This window comes from Oncorhynchus clarkii, chromosome 12 (assembly GCF_045791955.1).
Source record: "Oncorhynchus clarkii lewisi isolate Uvic-CL-2024 chromosome 12, UVic_Ocla_1.0, whole genome shotgun sequence".
In the NCBI taxonomy this organism is placed as follows: domain Eukaryota; kingdom Metazoa; phylum Chordata; class Actinopteri; order Salmoniformes; family Salmonidae; genus Oncorhynchus; species Oncorhynchus clarkii.
In genome coordinates, this window is record NC_092158.1 from 52,128,776 (window position 1) to 52,146,646 (window position 17,871).

Below are 17,871 nucleotides of genomic sequence, written 5' to 3' on the forward strand. Positions count from 1 at the left end.
GAGCTCCAGTTTGTTAAAATGTCAGACGCACTATTCTGTAATCATTGTCTTCAAGTGTCTCACAACCATTCATCTTTATAGAAGAGCAATCCCAACGCGATCTCATAACAAATATGGCCTATTACCCTGATGCTGTCTGCAAGTGACATTAGGATGTATTATCATTGGAACCAATGGTTGAAACACAACTTTGTGTTAAAAGAACATTTTGACAAAATAAATCAAATAAATGGCAGCCAACTGTTTAACGATTTGAGTACATGAACTGTGAAAACAATGTTAATGTCTCACATTATGCAAATGAAATTGCATTTGAACAATGACCTGAAGATTATCGACATCACCTCGCATTATCTACAGAGAAAAAGTGCTTCTGCAACAGGGGAGCAGGCTGGCACACTGAGCAGTGCTTTGCTTTGATATGAAGAAATGCACGTAAATTCATTGTCCATGAAAAACTCATCGCTGAGATGTGTTTCAGTGTTAAATGCAAAATGTACAGTCTCTGACTCCCTTCTCAGTCACAGGCAGTTCCAGTTTCGGTAAACTGAGGGGTCACTGGCGTGGGATCTGACTAGGTCTGAGTAAACAGAGCTACAGTTCATTTGGAAAGCATTCAGACCTGTTGACTTCTTCCAATATTATTATAATTTTTTTTTTTTTACATCGCAGCCTTATTCTAAAATGTATTAAAAGGTTTTTTTTCCCTCATCAATCTACACACAATACCCAATAATGACGAAGCAAAAACACGTTCTTAGACATTTTTGCAAATAAAAAATACATTTACATAAGTATTCAGACCATTTACTCAATACTTTGTTGAAGCACTTTTGGCAGCGATTACAGCCTTGAGTCTTCTTGGGTACGACTCTACAAGTTTGGCACACTTGTATTTGGTAAGTTTCTCTCATTCTTCTCTGCAGATCCTCTCAAGCTCTGTCAGAATGTATGGGGAGCGTTGCTGCACAGCTATTTTCAGGTCTCTCCAGAGTTGTTCGATCGGGTTCAGGCTCTGGCTGGGCCACTCAAGGACATTCAGAGACTTGTCCCGAAGCCAAATCTGCGTTGTCTTGACTGTGTGCTTAGGGTCATTGTCCTGTTGGAAGGTGAACCTTCACCCAAGTCCGTGGTCCTGAGCGCTCTGAAGCAGGTTTTCATCAAGGATCTCTATACTTTGCCCATTCATTTTTCCCTCGATCCTGACTAGTCTCCCAGTCCCTGCTGCTGAAAAACATCCCCACAGCATGATGCTGCCACCACCATGCTTCACCGTAGTGTGCCAGGTTTGGCAAACTCCAAGTGGGCTGTCATGTGCCTTTTACTGAAATAGTGGCTTCCGTCTGGTCACTCTACCATAAAGGCCTGATTGGTGGAGTGCTGCAGAGATGGTTGTCCTTCTGGAAGGTTCTCCCATCTCCACAGAGGAACTCTGGAGCTCGGTCAGAGTGACCATTGGGTTCTTGGTCACCTCCCAGATCAAGGCCCTTCTCCCATGCACTGATAACTGTGGGACCTTATATAGACAGGTGTTTACCTTTCCGAGTCATGTCAAATCAATTGAATTTAATAAAGTTGTAGAAACATCTCAAAGATGATCAATGGAAACAGAATGCACCGGAGCTCAATTTCGAGTCTCATAGCAAAGGGTCTGAATGCTTATGTAAATAAGGTATTTCTGTTTTTAATTATTAATACATTTGCAATCATTTCTAAAAAACAGGTTTCACTTTGTCACTATGGGGTAATGTGTGTCGATTGATGGGAACTTTATTTATTTAATCCATTTTAGAATAAGGCTGTAACGTAACAAAATGTGGAAAAATTAATGGGGTCTGAATACTTTCCGAATGCACTGTATGTTGTAGATGATGTGGCTTTGCTGCTGTGTCACAGTGTAGGAGGTTGTGTTGTTATTGCAGAGAGACAAAGACCACCTAAGGGTCAGGCCATGAATGGCCATCCAGACGTGACTAACTCACGTTCCCTCACTAAATCTCCACAACAGGCCTTTAATTATCGGCAATACAAAACATTTCAGAGTCCAGACCCCTTCTTAGGCATATTTAACTGACTTTGATTGCATCATGATCCAGTGCGTTGCTGGAGCAATCTAAACCATCTGAGTCACTCTATGAGGTGGTCCCTTTACAGAATGACACAGTTAATCAGTAACACATTCTGTCGGTAATTAGCATATGACATTATAATGTCACACAGATAAGCCATGGGGCCTGCCAAAGACTGAGCTCCGCCCCAAAATACAGTATGTTTCTTTTAGGATACTGCAAGATTAACAGTTTTGGTGGGATGCGAAAAGGGGCAGGGTCATAGTATTGTGTCATGTCATCATCGTGTGCCAAAATACAGGCGAAATTCATCTGAACCATTAACTCTGTGGTCCCGATTGGCTGTTAGGCAAGGCTACATACTTTGCTGTATACAGGCTCACATGGTGCAATAGAGGAATAATGCTGGCAACCGGACAAACAACCACTTTTGTTTGCTTGCTTGTTGGATGATGGAAACTAAGGTTATTGCCTTGGCCTTGAGGACATTTGGGGAAAATCATTACTTTTTAGGTTACAAAATTCCCAACGCCGTTTGATTGTTGCACTCTAACAAAGAGGTTCAAATGTGCCAGTGCCATAAACAATGGAGCAGCTGTCGAGTAAATGCATTGGCTCTTTCTTTAATGAGAAGGCAAGGCCAGGGAGAGCCTGCTTGATCTTCAATGCAGCCGAGGAAGAATGCCGTCGCCCATTATGCTGCGTGTATGATCGCGGCGTTAGTCATTGCGTGTAATGTTCTGAATCTAATTTGTGTAGCTGAATGTCTGTTCCTTCCTCTGCAAGTGAAAGTCCACTCCTCTGCGCTCCATTGACCAATATCCATCTCCTTTCTTTGTGACACTTCACTGAGTAATACGGTAGTATGTGCCTGAATTGTACACATTCATTTGCCATTTGTTTGAAGGTAATTGAAACCTTTTTGAACGCGTTAAGTGCTGATAGAAGTGGCAGCTATTTGTGCCTCATTCTAGAGGTTCTCATGTCACGTCTTTCAAACCTGGAGGAAGTGGCGGCAGGAACGCCTTGGCCGACAATATGTAAGTATATCTCATTTGGCTGTATGTCACATGGCTCTTGTTAGATATGTGGCACAGTGACAGACAGAAAACTTTGTGGCACAGGGACAATGTGTTCAGCACTATGGTATTAGGGAAGCACAGATCATAAAACAGCAAGGGAACGAGAAAGGCCTGTAAATCTAATTTTAGGAGGAACTAGAAGGAAAAAGGAATAATCTACTGTACAGCGGGGTCCGGAATTATTGACACCCTTAATAAAGATGAGCAAAAATGACTGTATAAAATATATATTTCAAATACTGAATTACTGTATACTGAACAAAAATATAAACACAACATGTAAAGTGTTGGTCCATGAGCTGAAATAAAAGATTCCATACATTTTCCATTGGCATAAAAAGCTTATTTCTTTCAAATGACGTGCAGAAATGTGTTTACATCTCTGTTAATGAGCATTTCTCCTTTGCCAAGATAATCCATCCACCTGATAGGTGTGGCATATCAAGAACCTGATTAAACAGCATGATCATTACACAGGTGCAACTTGTGCTGGGGAGAATAAAAGTACACTCTAAAATGTGCAGCTTTTTAACCCAACACAATACGTCTCAAGTTTTGAGGGAGCATGCAACTGGCATACTGACATCGTTTTAGAGAATTTGGCCGTACGTCCAACCGGCCTCACAACCACAGACCACTTTAACCATGCCAGCCCAGGATCTCTACATCCAGCTTCTTCAACTGCGGGACCAGCCACCCGGACAGCTGATGAAACTGAGGAGTAGTTATGTCTGTAATAAAGCCCTTTTGTGTAGAAAAACAAATTCTGATTGGCTGGGTCTGGCTTCCCAGTGGGCGGGCATGGCTCGCAAATGGGTGGACCTATGCCCTCCCAGGCCCACCCATGGCTGTGCCCCTGCCCAGTCATGTGAAATCCATAGATTAGGGCCTACTGAATTTATTTCAATTGACTGATTTCCTTATTATGAACTGTAACTTTAGTTGCTTTTATATTTTTGTTCAGTATATATTGAATGTTCAAATAAATGGGGAAATTGCTTAATTGCTTTTTTTCTAGATTTTGTTTAACAAGTATAAACAATAAAAAAACATTCTTAAAAAGGTAGGGATCAAAATGATTGACACCCCTGTTTTCAATACCTTTAAATACTTCAATTGCGAGGATAATGGCACTGAGCCTTTTTCAAAAATGTTTAATGATTTGGAGAACACATTCTTCCATACAAAATCCTGCTAGATTCTTGATATCCATTTTCTGCACATATGAACTGCCCTCTTCAATTCAAACCACGGGTTTTCAATGGGTTTTCAAGTCTGGAGATTAAGATGGCCATCGCAAAATGTTTTGTGGCCAATTAACCATTTCTTTGTGGATTTTGAAGTGTTAATTGTGTTATTTTCTTGCTGGTGGCCAAGTTTCAGCCTCCTGGCAGAGGTAACCATGTTTTTGGCCAAAATGTCCTGGTACTGGGTAAAGTTCATGATGCCATTGACATTAAAAAGGGCACCAGGACCAGTGGAAGCAAAATAGCCCTAAAACATGAAATATCCACCACAATATTTTACAGTAGTTAAGGAGTTATTTTCTGCTCATGCATTCTCACTTCGACGCCAAACTCACAACTGGTGTGCAAGGTCAAAGAGCTAGATTTTCATGTCATGTGACCAAAGCACCGGTTCCAATCCAAGTGCCAATGCCGTTTAGCAAATACCAGGCATTTACATTTGTTGGATGACATGAAAATAGAGCTCTTTGGCCATGCACGCAAGTACCAGGTCTTGTTTTGAGGTGTTTTGACTGATGTAATGTCTATGCTAATATGGCTCAAATTAGCTAGCTAGCAAACCAACAACTGAAACTTTGTATCTTACAGACAATTGCTCATTGTGCAAATTGATTTATGTTTTCAATAAACATTTAGAGACTAAATATAGTTTACATGTTGTCAACAGTCTAAGCCAACCCTGTCTGTTTTGCCCCATAGTTGCACCCACGTTGGTTTTGTTGCTAAACAACCAACCCATCTATTAAAACGGGAGTTTATTTCACATAACAGGGTTGACCTTAAAATGAGAGACAGGGTTGTTGTTTTTTAACCTTAAAATGTATCACTAATCACATGAAATTAACAATAATCGTCAGAAATGACTTTGTCAACACAACAAAATAAGTAGAGAGTTACAATGATGGTGAAAACTCTGAGAAATGTTGTGGTGAAGTGGGTAAAATCTTCCTAGAAGTCACAGAGTATCCTTAGAGGGAGACGTCAAAAGGAAGAATTTTGGCACTTCAGCAAGTCTTTATTGATTTTTTTTTATTTTTTTAACAGATTTATAGAATTTTCCATGTGGTCTATTTTAAAGGGCACTTAATTTAATACAGGGATGGGTAACTCCAGTCCTCAGGGGCTTAAGTGGTGTCACTTTTCCCCATCCCTAGCAAACAAAGCTGATTAAACTAATTGCGTCCTAAACTGAAGATCATTATTAGTTGATTATTGGAGTCAGGTGTGTTTTGCTGGGGCAAAAAAGGGGGACACCAATCAGGCCCAAGGACTGAAGTTGCCCAAGGACTGAAGTTGCCCATGCCTGATTTAATACAACATATTTGTGCACAAATTCTACCAAAAGGCACTCATTTCATAGAAGGACCCAGATACATTCCTTTCTCTGATAAAAGATAACTTCAGAGGAAAGGAAAATATAACAGAGTCCAAATGTCGGTGAAGTAAATCTCTCCTTGCATTTGAAAGAAGGAAACTCAGATATTGGGAGTCAAATATTGAAGACTCCAAATACAGAACTGTTCAGATAATATTTATCTGATAAAGTAAACATCAGTGATCCCATTCAGAAGAGAAAATACATAAGAACATCGATTGAAATGTCAAATATATAGAAAAGGTCTGATAAATCGTATGCACAGGATCTGACCTTGGCATAAGTGTATTGACCTACTACTGTATAGCCTTCCTAGCTAATGTTGGTACGCAGAACACTTTGGGAAACTTATTTGTCAAATGTCCAAAGGAGAATCTTTAGGGAAATCATCCATTTTCAGGACCACACAACAGGACATACAGCTTGGACTGGAGCGTTTTAAAGGAAACTCGTAAAAAAAATCCGTAACGACAAACACATTTTAGTTTTTTTTTTTCCATGACATGGCGTTGTGAACTACTGTCCAAGAGGAATTCTGTTTAAGAATTAGCACCATTAGCTGGTCTTGACTTATGTCACCTCTTGCATGGGAGTTGAATTGACATTGATTTAACAAGGTTTTATCCCTTAACTGATATTTTCTGCAGATCCCTTCAAAATGCTTTGACAATTACATCAGAGATCTGGCTTGCTCCCTTGGTTGGCAATTTAGATGCATGAGTCCTACGGACTTCCCACTCACATCTCAAGCCTAATTAGCACCTACAAACCAGCTATTGCAATCAGGATGGTGTACTGGGACCCAGTATTTCATTGTTTAAGAATGCAGGTGTTCTAGATCATTAACTCAGAGATACGCAAAGGCATATCTGCAGTCTGTGTAAAATAGAGGGCTGCTGAGGACCTGGATTGAAATGATTTACAACCTTAATAAAGATGAGCAATAATGACTCTAAAATAAATTATTCAAAATACTGAGCTATATGCCAAAAAAACAGAAATGATATTATTTTATACTAATTAAACTGCAACAAAGGGTAAGGGTCAAAATGATTGAAACCCCTAAAGATTCTTATAACTAAAGTAGTCATAAGTGTCGTATTTGGTCCCATATTCCTAACACGCAATGACTACAAGCTTGTGACTCTATAAACTTGTTGAGTGCACTTCCAGTTGGTTTTGGTTGTGTTTCAGATTATTTTGTGCCCAATAGAAGTAAATGGTAAAAAATGTAGTGTGTCATTTTGAAGTCACTTTTATTGTAAATAAGAACAGAATATGTTTCTAAACACTTCTACATTCATGCGGATGCTACCATGATTACAAATTGTGAATAATGTTAAGTGAGAAAGTTACAGAGGGTCAAAGATCATACCCCCAAGACCTGCTAACCTCCCCTGTTATTGTAATGTTTAGGGGTCAGCATGTCTTGGGGGATATGATCTTTGACCCTCTGCAACTACTGTGGTTTATACAGTGCCTTCTGAATTTATTCAGACCGTTTGACTTTTCCACATATTGATACGCATCAATCTACACACAATACTCCACAATGACAAAGAAAAACAGTTGTTTTCTTCATTCAAATGTATTAAAAATAAAAACTGAAACATCACATTTACATAAGTATTCATACCCTTTACTCAGAACTTTGTTGAAGCACTTTTGGCAGTGATTACAGCATTGAGTCTTCTTGGGTATGACGCTACAAGCTTGGCACTGCTGTATTTGGGGAGTTTCTCTGCAGATCATCTCAAGCTCTGTCAGGTTGGATGGGGAGCATTGCTGCAGAGCTGTTCGATTGGGTTCATGTCCGGGCTCTGGCTGGGCCACTCAAGGACATTCAGAGACTTGTCCCGAAGCCACTCCTGTGTTGTCTTGGCTGTGTGCTTAGGGTCGTTGTCCTGTTGGAAGGTGAACCTTCGCCCCAGTCTGAAGACCTGAGCACTCTGGAGCAAGTCTTCATCAAGGATCTCTCTGTACTTTGCTCTGTTCATCTTTCCCTCGATCCTGACTAGTCTCCCAGTCCCTGCCGCTGAAAAACATCCTCAAAGCATGATGCTGCCACCACCATCCTTCAACGTGGGGATGGTACCAGGTTTCCTCCAGACGTTATACTTGGCATTCAGGCCAAAGAGTTCAATCTTGGTTTCATCAGACCAGAGAATCTTGTTTCTCATGGTCTGAGAGTATTTAGGTGCCTTTTGGCTAACTCCAAGTGGGCTGTCATGTGCCTTTTACTGAGGAGTGACTACCGTTTGACCACTCTACAATAAAGGCCTGATTGTTGGAGTGCTGCAGAAGGTTGCCCTTCTGGAAGGTTCTCCCATCTCCACAGAGGAACTCTAGAGCTCTGTCAGAGTGATCATCGGGTTCTTGGTCACCTCCCTGACCAATGCCCTTCTCCCCCGATTGCTCAGTTTTGTGGGTTGGCCATCTCTATGAGAAGTCTTGCTGGTTCCAAACGTCTTCCAATTAAGAATGATGGAGGCCACTGTGTTCTTGGGGACCTTCAATGCTGCAGACATTTTTTGGTACCACTCCCCCGAACTGTGCCTCAACACAATCCTGTCCTGGACGTCTACAGACAATTCCTTCGACCTCATGGCTTGGTTTTTGCTCTGACATTCTCTGTCAACTGTGGGACCTTATATAGACAAAGGTCAGTGCTTTTCCAAATCATGTCCAATGACAATGCCTAACACCTGTCTCTGATTGAGAACCATATCAGGCCAAACATAGAATTGGGAAAACTAGACACACAACATAGAATGCCCACTCAGCTCACGTCCTGACCAACACTAAAACAAAGAAAACACAAAAGAACTATGGTCAGAATGTGACAATTCTGTTGTTATTTTTCTGAACACTAGATGGTTTCATTTAATTTTTTCCAGTGAAACGAGGCTACACAGGGGAGAAAAAAAACTCACCCAAATGTCTAGCCCCATCGGAAAATATAAATGGATAGTTTGAAAATGTGAAGATATTCCCAGTTTGGGAATATCTGGCCTAGAACATGAAAGATGCTATTTCAAGTGAACTTAAGTCAGTCTCCCCTTGTGAATCTAACAATTACACCCATGGTTGCAGTGGTAGTTAAAGAGTCTGGAGGCTTGCAGCTGAGAAAACACCTGGAATCCCTCAGTAGCACCACAATCTCTGATGAAAAACAAATGTCAACGCCCGGCACACTCCAGGACGCCACCACTGTTTACCCTGACTGACTATTGGCTACTGCCAAGTCCCCTCCTGGCCCCCCGACTCTTTCAGAACCTTAGAAATTGACCCATATGACTCATAAGGTTGTTGATGAGCTTTTAGTGAGTTATGAAAATGTATAAATATATATATTATATAGTATTATAAATTGATATTATACTGTATTAAAGCTTATTATATTGATATAATTTGACCCCCACAGTAAGCTATTGTCTTGTTAGTAGCCTCATCATAATGTGGGTGTTGAAAAAAGTACAACAGATATGCCAACATAGACAGTCTGTCCTGTGTCATGTAGCAAAAATGTAGCAGGTTTGTTTGGGACTTCTTGACAGAGCAGAATTATGTGGTAATGGTCACAATTCACAATGAAAGCATGGCAGCACGCTACACTTCATTCATTCAACACTAGGCTACTTTCCCAAGCAAGAGGGCCTCACCACTTCAAGTTGTATAATAAATGGAAAGTGAACAGAACACCTAATAGATTCAGACTTTGTGGGTGTTTGGGCTAACAAACAGCAGCCATAACGACACAAAGTGGTGAGTCTGGCACACTTCAATACATTTTGAAGCATGAGCTGGTGGACAGTTGCAACACAATCTCACACTCAATTCGTGCAAATATGTACAAAAAGTATTTCAACAGATTTAGTGCATTTTTGTGTGGCTTAATTGGTGTGAAAAGACACATTTTTGTGCGACTGAATTTGTCGAAAAATACACCAATTTTCGTGCCACTTCATTCATAGGAAAATTATTTTGGGGGTGAAAAACTTCGGAACAATCTTTTGAAAGTTATTAGAGCAATGCACAATGGTCTTCTACACTGCCTTTTTTGTCTCCCACATGTATTTATATACAGAAACAAATGGGTTAACAGCCCCATATTGTTAATCAACCAGGTTGTCACCAAAATAATTATAATATTATAGCATTCCATTTTTCGTGGAGCCTACATTACACCATTTTCTTCTAAATGCTTTTAATATAAGGTCCTCACTTTTTAGTGTACATTACACCATTTCATAAGGCATTTTATACAAGGCTATGTCGAGTTTTATGAGGGTTGCCAGATTGGAGAAAAAAAAAACAGATACACTAAGGTCAAATGTTTTAGAACACCTACTCATTCAAGGGTTTTTCTTTATTTGTACTATTTTCTACATTGTAGCATAATAGTGAAGACATCATAACTATGAAATAACCCACATAGAATCATGTAGTGACCAAAAAAGTGTTTAATATTTTAGATTGTTCAAAGAAGCCACCCTTTGCCTTGATGACATCTTCGCATGCTCTTGGCATTCTCTCAACCAGCTTCATGAGGTAGACACCTGGAATGATTTCAATTAACAGGTGTGCCTTGTTAAAAGTTCATTTTTGAGCCAATCAGTTGTGTTGTGACAAGGTAGGGGTGGTATACAGAAGGGAAGTTAGGAACCAATATACACAGGCAGTTATGAAAGCAAAGGCTTGCTTTTTCAAACAGAAATTGGTATCCTGTAGCACAAACTACAAACAGCTCTGGGACACTGTAAAGTCCATGGAAAATAAGAGCACCTCCTCACATCAGCCCACTGCACTGAGGCTAGGAAACACTGTCATCACCGATAAATCCACGATAATTGAGAATATCAATAAGCATTTTTTTACGGCTGGCCATGCTTTCCACCTGGCTACCCATACCCCAGTCAACAGCTCTGCACCCCCCACAGCAACTAGCCCAAACCTCCCCCATTTCTCCTTCACCCAAATCCAGATAGCTGCTGTTCTGAAAGAGCTGCAAAATCTGGACCCCTACAAATCAGCTGGGCTAGACAATCTGGACCCTCTCTTTCTAAAATTATCTGCCGAAATTGTTGCAACCCCTATTACTAGACTGTTCAACCTCTCTTTCATATCGTCTGAGATCCCCAAAGATTGGAAAGCTGCCGCGGTCATCCCCCTCTTCAAAGGGGAGACAGTCTAGGCTCAAACGGCTACAGACTTATATCTATCCTACCTTGCCTTTCTAAGGTCTTCGAAAGCCAAGTTAACAGATCACTGACCATTTCGAATCCCACCGTACCTTCTCCGCTATGCAATCTGGTTTCCGAGCTGGTCATGGGTGCACCTCAGCCACGCTCAAGGTCCTAAATGATATCATAACCACCAACTGCTTTTAAATGCAAGTAAAACTAAATGCATGCTCTTCAACGATCGCTGCCTGCACCTGCCCGCCTGCCTAGCATCGCTCCACTGGATGGTTCTGAAAATGTGGACAACTATAAATACCTAGGTGTCTGGTTAGACTGTAAACTCTCCTTCCAGACTCACATTAAGCATCTCCAATCCAAACTTAAATCTAGAATCGGCTTCCTATTTTGCAACAATGCATCCTTCACTCATGCTGCCAAACATACCCTCGTAAAACTGTCTATCCTACCGATCCTTGACTTCGGTGATGTCATTTACAAAATAGCCTCCAACACTCTACTCAGCAAATTAGATGCAGTCCATCACAGTGCCATCCGTTTTGTCACCAAAGCCCCATATACTACCCACCACTGTGACCTGTATGCTCTCATTGTCTGGCCCTCGCTTCATATTTGTCACCAAACCCACTAGCTCCAGGTCATCTATAAGTCTTTGCTAGGTAAAGCCCCAACTTATCTCAGCTCACTGGTCAACATAGCAGCACCCACCCGTAGAACGCTCTCCAGCAGGTATATGTCACTGGTCACCCTCAAAGCCAATTCTTCCTTTGGCCACTTTTCCTTCCAGTTCTCTGCTGCCAATGACTGGAACGAATTGCAAAAATCACTGAAGCGGGAGACTCATATCTCCCTCACTAAATTTAAGCAACAGCTGTCAGAGCAGTTCACAGATCACCACAGTTCTCTGCTACCAATGACTGGAACTAACTGCAAAAACTCTTACCTCCCTCACTAGCTTTTAGCACCAGCTGTCAGAGCAGCTCACAGATCACTGCACCTGTAGATAGCTCATCTGTAAATAGCCCAACCAACTAACTCATCCCCATACTGTTAATTATTTATTTTTGCTCCCCAGTATCTCTACTTGCACATTCATCTTCTGCACATCTATCACTCCAGTGTTTAATTGCTAAATTGTAATTATTTTGCCACTATGGCCTATTTATTGCCTTTACCTCCCTTATCTTACCTGATTTGCACACCCAGTATACAGACTTTTTCTATTGTTTAATTGAGTGTATGTTTTTTTTATTCCATGTGTAACTCTGTGTTGTTGTTTGTGTCGCACTGCTTTGCTTTATCTTGGCCAGGTCGCAGTTGTAAATGAGAACTTGTTCTCAACTGGCCTACCTGGTTAAATAAAGGTGAAATAAATAAAGAAAAAATAGCCCTGTTTGGTAAAATACCAAGTCCATATTATGTCAAGAACAGCTCAAATTATCAAAGAGAAATTACAGTCCATCATTATGTTAAGGTATGAAGGTCAGTCAATCTGGAAAATTTCAAGAACTTTATTACTGGGAAAGTCCTCTATTCAAGGCCGTAGAAAATCCTACATCCATCTCATTAGATCAGAACAGGATGGACCAACTGTGACTCATATTACTGGTTTGCATCCTACAAAAAGGATATTTGTGTTTTGCTGCACTTACATTATTTGTCTACCCATATGATGTGGATCATTGTCAGATTATTAGATGTATAAGCTTCAGTAACAAAAGAACACCATGGTTGTAATAACACTTGAAATAGATAGTTTGTAAATGTGTAGAATGTGTTTGTTTTGGGTCCACACTGGTTAGTGTACTTAGTTAAATTAGACAGCATAGCACTTTCTATTTAGCTTCAGGAAACTTTGATCACACCTGTAGTGACTGCTTCGATCCGTAACGCCCATTGTTGCTTATCCATTGTTCACCAGATATATCAATGCAATAACACCCAACACAATGTTGAAAAACAGAATGCTTCCCACAACTAGATCACATAACTAGACGTGAGCTGGACGTGATCCCAACCCTGCCATCAGTGTAGAAGAAGAAAGTGAAAGCTGCAAAAGGGACGCGAACCAGGGCTCATGCGTGGCAAAGTGTGCTCTAATGGCCGTTGTCATGAAAGCCTAGTAGGCCTCTGGGCGGAGGCAGTAGGCCTTTGGGCAGAGGCAGTAGGCCTACAATGCTGGCATATACCTTGTTACAACAGCTTAAGTATATAACATGATATATCATGAAACGGCCTTGGAAGTGTCGTAAGTGCAAGCCAACATAATACATTATTTTACATTAACCTGTTTAACTGCAATGATATTGATAGTTGATCATATTCCCGACTTGTTATAGTTGCAAATACCATGCAGGTACACCAGGGGAATTAAAACCAAGCAGATTTTTTGTTGTAAGTCTTCTGTTTCCCCACATTCATAGATGAATTAATTTCCCAACATGAAAATGCATCCCCATTCCCCAATCAAATATCTTCATCGTAACAACAAAAAAATCCAATCTGGCAACCCTCATAAAATCCGACATAGCACCAGTATCCCAAAGTATTAAGCAAAAACAAGAATGGAAAAGAGCATTGGCATTAATAATCAAAAATATAAATGTAAAGCTACTATATTATATGCATTTCAGTGACAACCTGGTTGATTAACAATATTGGGTTGTAAACACGCTTGTTTGTTAATATAAATAAGTGTGTGACACAAACAAAGAACACCATTGCCCAAAATGCGTTGCTCCAAAAACGTTCAAAAGATTTTTCCGAAGTTTGCCCCCTTCATTTTTCAAATGAAGTCACACATAAATGTATGTATCTTTCTACGAATTAAGTCACACAAAACGCACAAGAATGCACAAAATCTGCTGAAATACTTTTCGTACATATTTGCAAGAATTGAGTGCGAGATTGTGTTGCAACAACAGGTGTCCCTGTTCACACACACACACACCAAGTTTCCTCCTGGCAACTTCAGATTGCAGGCGTACACTCAAAACGGACATTATACACGATGAGCACATCCAAATGAAGAAACTCTCTTGGCACTGTCACTGACCGTGAAGAGACCTGGGACTGAGCCCCTGTCAGTCTGCCCTCCATATTCGCTGCATAGTTCTGCTGCGTAGCCTCGACAAATACCTTGCATAGCCTACAGTAGCTTAAAAAGTCTAACAGCTCGGTCTATATGACGAGAGGGACGTTCAGAATAGGGGGGGAACAAAACATCAGTGTGTAAAAGAAACTAAGGACCTTATCCATGGTGCTTTATTAACAGTATCCCCCCCTGGCAACTATCCTTCTAATGACTGTAGGTTAATTATCTTGTGATCCTGGAGACCAGGAGCTATGAGTGTGTATATGTCCGATGTCGAGCTGCCCTCCAAATTTTCTACAACACCACTATTTTGCAGCCCATTATAATCCAAGATTAAACCTACAGCCGTCCACTAGATTGAGTACCCATAACCCGTAGACTAACAGTAGGTTAAAGTGGGCAAGTGAAAGTAAATTAGACTATAGCATATCGGCATTATAGGCCTATCAGCCTATCCAACAGCTGCGAGAGGAGAGAAGCAGGGATTTTAAGTGTCTGTGGAAGGAGAGGCAACTCATGGATCACTCCTACAAAGCAGCATATAGGCGCCATTTAAATATATTCATGGGTGGATTCTCCCATTCTTGAAATAATCATTGATCTAAATATACAGTATATATTAGATCAATGATGAGCAATGATCATAGTCTAATCACTGGTCCGACATGACTTGGTTGGTAGCCTAGCGTAAAATATCCTTTCACACATCTATCGGTGATGTCTTCAAGGATGGGACGAATGAAGGATGCACAGGTTATCTCAAAACAGGGGCATAGTCTCCATTATAGGCTTGCATTTGTCTCAGCTATACCGCAAACTTAGGCTACTTGATCATCGTATAGAGGCTAGTGTCAACTCTAGACCTATAACAGGCTATGATAATGGACCATAAAATTGCTGTCTCAGACGTGGCTATGCAGGCTGCAAGGTGTCTTCCATCACAATGGTTCGGGGGTAGCCCGAGAGCCAGACAGGGACTCACAATTCTTCTCGATGCAATCTGTGCATTTGGTTACATTAACAAGATAATAAACCTAGACCTATGAGGCTACTTCACTGGAAATGTACATAAAAGACCATGCCATTTTGCACAGATTTGTAAATTAACCTTTCGTTTCAACATAATAGGCTAGGCCTAGCTGTTAGACTCTCTATGCAAAGTGTTGGTATAGGCACAGGGGATTAAGGATAACGTTGTAGCGAATTTGAAGGGCAGCCTGCAGGGACCGATGCACACAACTCCATGTGTTCCCAGTCAGTGACAGTAAGAAGAGAGTAAACTCAATTTGGTGGCCTGACCATGGCCGTTAGAATGGCATAGCATTACTTTGGGGATATCTGGTGTGTGTGTTTAACTTCGCCTCCAAGGACCACATTAATTTACCACTTTATTGTATAGTGTAGGCAAGGCTAATCTCCCCCCAAACTGAAGTGGTAGCGTCCAAATGAACCACATACTTAGAAAGCATCCGTTTCCCCAGCCACACCAATAAAATATATATATTTTACAAACGAAAACTATTAAAATCTCAATTTTACAGTGTAGAAAAATTTGAATTTTAAAACAGTTTTCCATTATTAAATGTAAACATGTGGATCAGAAAATGGAGAACTTGAGAAATGTAAACTAATATTCTATTATTCAATTTGAAGGAGTGCATTAGATCATTAGACTGGTAAGCATTACATGGATCCCCATCTGTATACATTTTGGTATTATTCCATGGCAAATAGCCATCTGAATTCACAATTAGGGTAGTAGACGGTAACTAGCCCCCTGGGGTAACTGCGCCCCTGTAATTCATATAAAGACCATAGGATGTCCCAAAATTACTGGTCTTGCTTAACATAAAATGTCCGTGTCATCACAACTTTTGGAGATAATTCAACAAAACAATTTTGTGATAAGTTGATCAAATTTTTTGCAGATATATTCCAATGAGGTTAGATTTATAACTTGTTTTTAATATACAAGAAGGAAAGCTTTAAGACACACACACACCCCCAACTAGCCCTGTTTATAACTGTCATTTAGAAAATGACTAGCCCAGTTAGCGCTAGTTTATGCTAACTTGCTAGCTAGCAACTTCACTAGCAGAAAATGCTAGCCAGCTAGCTAGTTAGCATAATATGCTAGGAGTACTAGCTAGCAATCTTATTTCCAGATCGTCTGAGGTAAAATACATTAAAAAAGATAACACAACTTAATTTCAGTTGTAAATGTTTCCATTAGTGACGGATTGCGTTACAGTTAATGCAACTTTATAGCCTTTTAGCTATTTTACAAAGTATTTTATGTCATATAGCTAGATAGCTACCTACGTTTTTAAGAGAGAGCTTTTCAATTGGCATCTCTCCCCCTGTTTTCAGTCACAAGTGGGGACTGGATAAGGTGTGAGCAGTGCAGGATGTGGGCTCATGAGTTGTGCTCCAATTTTACTAGGGATAGCTTTACTTGTGACCTACAGGTACAAATTACAATCGTGCAATAGCAGAGCATAAGAGAGTTGCCACATTAATGTTACACTGAGTTAAGTTATTGTTATTAAATGTTATATTCCAATGTCATTTAATGGTATTATTTATATTCCATTCCAATGATTTACCCCGGTAGAAGATTATGGCATAGGGTTTCACACAAGTGTGTTAAAATCCATTTAATCAGTTTTACTTAGAAATTATTTTTTTAAATGCCCCTTTTCTAAAACAACATTTCATGAAAAAAGAAAGAAAGTGTAAACTGTAGCCATTTATTTCCCTTTATAGTTTATTTGCCTAACCACATACCAATTTTTTTCCAAACGTTGCTTTTTTTTGTGTCAGCAATTAGACATTGTTCTTAGGTGGGGCTAGTTACCCCCTAGTACCCTATGCGGTGGTGCCAAATTAGGCTAGATGAAAGACATTAGCCCAAACGCATTATGAGGGTAAAGCAATCCTATTTCGACATGAGAATAAATACATGGGAATACATTTACTTACCCTCGAAATAGTTAACGGTGTACTGAAGTCCCTTCCACCGACCAGTCGAAAACCCCAAGGTGAGGGTCCATTCAATGTCACGGTGTGTGGCATTGCTGATCTATAAAAATAGTATCCGTAAGAACTGGGCGATAAACTGGGCGAAATAACTAGGTCCACTACCTAGGAGCTGCTTGGCAACACTGTCTGTCGCAAAACTTTCTTCCCTACTTGATTCAACCTTAAATAATGATGTCGTCTCTGACGTGTGATGGGGATTTGCGCTATGAAGACGCTTGACTGCACGCCTCGTACAGAGTTGACTGAATGGGAGGGACGTGAGTGCAACGAAACGCTTGCCTGACGACTCACCCTGAATTTAATTCCGCTGCTCCATCGATCGTTACAAAGAAACGTCAGTTGACCGGAGTGATGTGGATGTGTAGCCAGGCAAACGCGGCTCGATGGAAACAAGTCCACTCTTTATGGGTTGAGGATGACAGACACTCTAGTCTAGAAGTACCTACTGTATTTTTTTAACTAAAGAAAAGTAAATGATTGGGATGGCTACTATAAAACAGTTCCCAGGGTCCAGTTAGGTGTGTGTGTGTGTGTGTGTGTGTGTGTGTGTGTGTGTGTATGTGTGTGTGTGTGTGTGTGTGTGTGTGTGTGTGTGTGTGTGTGTGTGTGTGTGTGTGTGTGTGTGTGTGTGTGTGTGTGTGTGTGTGTGTGTGTGTGTGTGTGAGATTGTGGGACAGCATTATTTGTTCAAAACACCACCATCACCATTACTCAGACTACGGAGAGAAAATCCATTGTGGACTATAACCTATCCAGATAAA

General features: G+C 40.5%; 1 protein-coding gene across 1 annotated transcript in view; it reads right to left on the reverse strand.

The window, feature by feature from the left end:
- The window catches only part of LOC139420793 (PDZ and LIM domain protein 4-like), a 70,165-nt gene extending 52,811 nt beyond the window's left edge, over nt 1-17,354 (reverse strand). The window contains exon 1 of the mRNA XM_071171066.1: nt 17,051-17,354. Within this exon, the coding sequence (XP_071027167.1) occupies nt 17,051-17,143 (93 nt within the window). The 5' untranslated portion in view covers nt 17,144-17,354. The remainder of the gene's footprint in view (nt 1-17,050) is intronic.
- Nucleotides 17,355-17,871: the final 517 nt, after the last annotated feature.